General features: G+C 44.1%; 1 protein-coding gene across 1 annotated transcript in view; it reads left to right on the forward strand.

The window, feature by feature from the left end:
* atad2b (ATPase family AAA domain containing 2B) overlaps positions 1 to 5,000 on the forward strand; it is a 90,557-nt gene that overhangs the window by 31,718 nt on the left and 53,839 nt on the right. Inside the window, 2 exon segments of the mRNA XM_080854466.1 lie at positions 121 to 155; positions 157 to 304. Of these exon segments, the coding sequence (XP_080710592.1) occupies positions 121 to 155; positions 157 to 304 (183 nt within the window).

Consider the following 5,000-nt stretch of genomic DNA (forward strand, 5'->3'; position numbering starts at 1 on the left):
TATTGGTAATATTTATGTATCCTTTATGTATCCTTCTTGTGTGTGTGTGTGTGTGTGTGTGTGTGTGTGTGTGTGTGTGTGTGTGTGTGTGTGTGTGTGTGTGTGTGTGCGCGTGCGCAGGTGTTTCGGGAAGCTCGCAGGAGCATACCCAGTGTGGTACATGCCACACGTGAGCGAGTGGTGGGAGGCGGTCAGTGACACAGTCAGGAGCACCTTCATCACTCTGCTGCAGGACATTCCCTCCCTCTCACCCATCCTCATCCTCGCCACGGCCGACTGCCTCTACACACAGCTGCCTGAGGAGGTGAGACACTCGTACACACACACTCACACACACACACACACACACACACACACTCCTTCATCACTCTGCTGCAGGACATTCCCTGCCTCTCACCCATCCTCATCCTCGCCACGGCCGACTGCCTCTACACACAGCTGCCTGAGGAGGTGAGACACTCGTACACACACTCACACACACACACACACTCACACACACACACACACACTCCTTCATCACTCTGCTGCAGGACATTCCCTGCCTCTCACCCATCCTCATCCTCGCCACGGCCGACTGCCTCTACACACAGCTGCCTGAGGAGGTGAGACACTCAGTGTGTGTGCGTGTGTGTGCGTGGGTGTGCGCGCTTCAACAAGACGCCATCCGAGAGAGAGACAGTGTGTGTGCGTGTGTGTGCACGCTTCAAAGAGATGCCGTCCGAGAGAGACAGTGTGTGTCTGGTGCGTGCACACTTCAACAAGATGCCGTACGAGAGAGAGTGTGTGTCTGGTGCGTGCACACTTCCACAAGATACCGTACGAGAGAGAGTGTGGGTCTGCTAAAAGGTGGCTTATATTTTTGTCTGTGGGTAAATATGGTATATAATGATAATATATGATATTATATTGGTGTTTGTGGGTAAATATGGTAAATAATGATAATATATGATATAATACGTCTTATTTTGGCTACGCTACAGCTGCTTATCCAAGAGCATTTAACTATCAGATGAATGGTGGCAATGATTGCATAAGAAATAAAGTTAATTGAAACATCATTTCGGCTGCATATTCATCATAAAGTATGAAATATAAGCCCTTACAACTGGCCTGTGCCTCCAAGCTGTTCTGAGGCTGTGGGGAGATTCTCGGAGGATTTGTATTTCAATAACTCTACCTCCGTGATGATGACGAACACAGACACACACACACACACACACACACACACACACACGGGATGATGAAGCCTAATGAAGAACCAAGCAGCCGAGGGGTATTTTCTCTGTGTGTGTGTGTGTGTGTGTGTGTGTGTGTGTGTGTGTGTGTGTGTGTGTGTGTGTGTGTGTGTGTGTGTGTGTGTGTGTGTGTGTGTGTGTGTGTGTGTGTGTGTGTGTGCGGTTCCGACATGTAGTGAGACTAGCAGCGGGCTGACATTTAAATGTGTTTAACGGTAGCTGGAACGGCTGTGCTCTGGGGTACACTGCTACGAGTGTTTCATTTGAAAGAATCAATAATACTTTACTATTTGTTCAATCTGCCGTGTCAAACTATTGCAGCTCATAGCACAAGTGCACCGTTTACCCTTATGACACATCCTCTCTGCTTTCATATTCCAAGCCTGTTTTCCAAGGCTGATTCAGATGCAGCTTGGGTAGTGTGTACACACACACACACACACACACACACACGGCATGGTTTGAGCACAGAAGCTGTAAACTGCTTGTCTGGGAATTCCCTGCCCCTTCACTGCATTGCATTTGCTCAGTTAGTCTGGCCAACTACTCATCAGCGATCCACTTCACTCACGTAATTGGACACGCCTTTAACCAATCAGACCAACGATACTATACAACGATACAACGATCGGTAATAAAGCAAACACATATTTTTTCTGTATGAATTGTTCCAGGGCAAGTTTCTGTTCTGTTTTCAAAGAAAACTTGCCTTATCGAAGTTTTGCGGTGCTTCGGCGGCCACCATGTCCAATGTTTAAAAACTCTCCGTGCAGTAGATTTTGTAAAGTAGCCGTGGTAAGTTTAAATCCGCCAATGGCGCGCCAGGTAGCCAAAAGCCAGTTTGTGATTGGCTCCAAGGATTCTGGAAATCTTGAAATGAACGGGTATCCAAAGTTGGCCAGACCCACTGCAGAGGCAAAATCAATTTGGCCGAAAGAAGTGGGGCGGGACTTCCCAGACTAGTAAACTGCATCAATAGAATTCCGTTCTCACAGAAGAGATGCTCTGGCATCATACAAGCGTTGCTTCTAAAAGTTTCATAGTTTTTTTTTCTTTTTATCAGGAATTAAGATAAAATATAGCATTGACAGACAATCAAGAATGTGAAGAAGAAGCATCGGCCCTGATTATCTAACGACCATAATTCACGGCTTAAATAAATTACTTTATTTAATGCGGCCATGTTGGCTAAAGACGTTTCTGCTCAATAGAAAGTAGGGATGCAAATGATTAATCGACTTTAGATTAATTGTCGATCAAGAGGTTGCTCGATCAAAATGTATTAATCACGATTAATCGCTAGAGGGCGCTAGCGCGAGAGACCGGTTGAAAACAAATGGTCTCTGTGTAATGCGGTATTGAAATACAATAGTTCCACTAGCTCACTCAGTTATCTTTTGATTTTGAACACCGTGCATGCTGCTGTCCTGCATGGCACCACCAGTTCACCTGGTCAACCTAAAATCACAGCTACACTGTATTATACCTTCTCTCGCTTACTGCCGCGAGTTAGGCTTATAGTCTTAAAACTCAGGTTAGCTATTAGCTTGTTAGCGGGCTAGCTCACTGAGACTTCATAGAGTTAGCTACCTAGCTCGTTAGCGGGCTAGCTCACCTTGCTATGAATGTGAATATCTCTGTCTACTCCCGCGCTAACGTGTGCCCGCGAGTTTGGCTCATGAGAGTTAGTAAGTAAGTAAGTAAGTAAGTAAGAGTTGAGTTGGCTATTTAGCTTGATATCGGACTAGCTCACTCAGGCTTAATGATTAGATACCTAGCTCATTAGCGGGCTAGCTTACCTTTGCCTGATGGCTTGTCATTAAGAATGTAACTACTCTATCCCTCACTACCGTGAGCGCGAGTTAAACTTCAGAGAGTTGTGTTAGCTATTTAGCTTGTAATAGCCTAGATGCAGTTTCTTCATAATCTATAGGCTCAATAATATTCTGTTTGGCTCTATTTAATTTCTTCTATTCTTTTTTTTTTTATGTCTGTTTCAAATGCAAGAACTGAGCCAGTCCATAATTTATTTCTTTTTTTAAAATTAATGAATGGATTTTGTTATACCATAAAAAACTTTTCTGCTTTCTTTTCCTAATGCATAATTACTTGAGGAATGTATAATAGAATAGAATAGAATTATCATAATGTAATGTAATATAATAACTCAACTATTTAGCTGATATTTTTAAAGGCCCTATTGAAGCACTGAAACTCAGGTGAAAAACGGCGCTTATCAATTAATCGAAAGTCGATCGATAAGATTATCAACTAATGATTAATGAATTAATCGATAATTTGCATCCCTAATAGAAAGACATAGTTCATCCTGCAAAAGAACTAGTTGTGCTGACTCCGAAGCGCACACACACACACACACACACGCACACTTTTGAAAGAACTAGTTGTGCTGACCCCAGAGGTGCAGTCCTGTTGGCCTCTTCTTAAGTTAATTATGAGCGCAAAGCGAGGACATAATAGACTGAAGGCAAATACGACAGCCTTTTAAGTCGGGCACCTTATCCTCCGTCAGCCGCCTTGAAAAGACGGAGCGCACTAACATACACACACACACACACACACACACACACACACACACACACACACTAACATTACACACTAACATATTGAGTTTGATATTCAGTGTGGAGGCGTGCGTTGGATAAACCCTGTTAGTGAAGAGTTAAATATGTCTGTTTCAAAAGTGTGTGTGTGTGTGTGTGTGTGTGTGTGTGTGTGTGTTTGTGCTTATATTTATTTTGTCTGTGTGAGTGTGCATCTTTACTTGGCATAATATATGCACACACATAAACATATGCAGCCAAGTAGATATATATATATATATATACACAGTGCCTTGCATAAGTATTCACTCCCTTGGATGTATTACCCTTTTATTGCTTTTATAAATCAATCATGGTCAATATAAGTTGGCTTTTTTGACAAACAAAATCACAACACAGCCCTCTTTAATGTCAAAGTGAAAACAGATTTCTACACAGTAATGTCAATTAAATAAAAAATATGTAATGAAAAATAAGTGATTGCATAAATATTGACCATGATTGATTTATAAAAGCAAGAGACTGAGCGAGAGAGAGAGAGACTGAGCGAGCGAGCGAGAGAGAGAGACTGAGCGAGCGAGAGAGAGAGGCAGAGCGAGAGACAGACTGAGCGAGAGACAGACTGAGCGAGAGAGAGAGACTGAGCGAGAGAGAGAGACTGAGCGAGCGAGAGAGAGAGAGAGAGACTGAGCGAGCGAGAGAGAGAGACTGAGCGAGAGAGAGAGAGAGAGACTGAGCGAGCGAGCGAGCGAGAGAGAGAGACTGAGCGAGCGAGAGAGAGAGACAGACTGAGCGAGAGAGAGAGACTGAGCGAGAGAGAGACTGAGCGAGTGTGTGCGTGTGTGTGTTTTTTCTGGCATGCTCAGTGTGACAGCTGTCATACCAGCAGCCCCCTTGGCAGGGGTCAGTCCTCAAATTAGAACTATACACACCACACACACCACACACACCACACACATACACACACACACACACACACACACACACACACACACAGAAACACATAGGCACAGCACATGGGCATGGCGCACAGCACAACAATCACAGAATGACACACTCTTTCTCAACTGCCTGTTGGACATCACCCACACAACCGCACTCCCTTCTTTAACCACACGCATTAGAACAATAACAGAACAGCTCCCTTTCTAAACCACATGCAATAGACCAACCACAGAACCGCATCCCTTTCTAAACCACA

The sequence above is a fragment of the Sprattus sprattus genome, assembly GCF_963457725.1.
Source record: "Sprattus sprattus genome assembly, chromosome: 16".
NCBI lineage: Eukaryota > Metazoa > Chordata > Actinopteri > Clupeiformes > Clupeidae > Sprattus > Sprattus sprattus.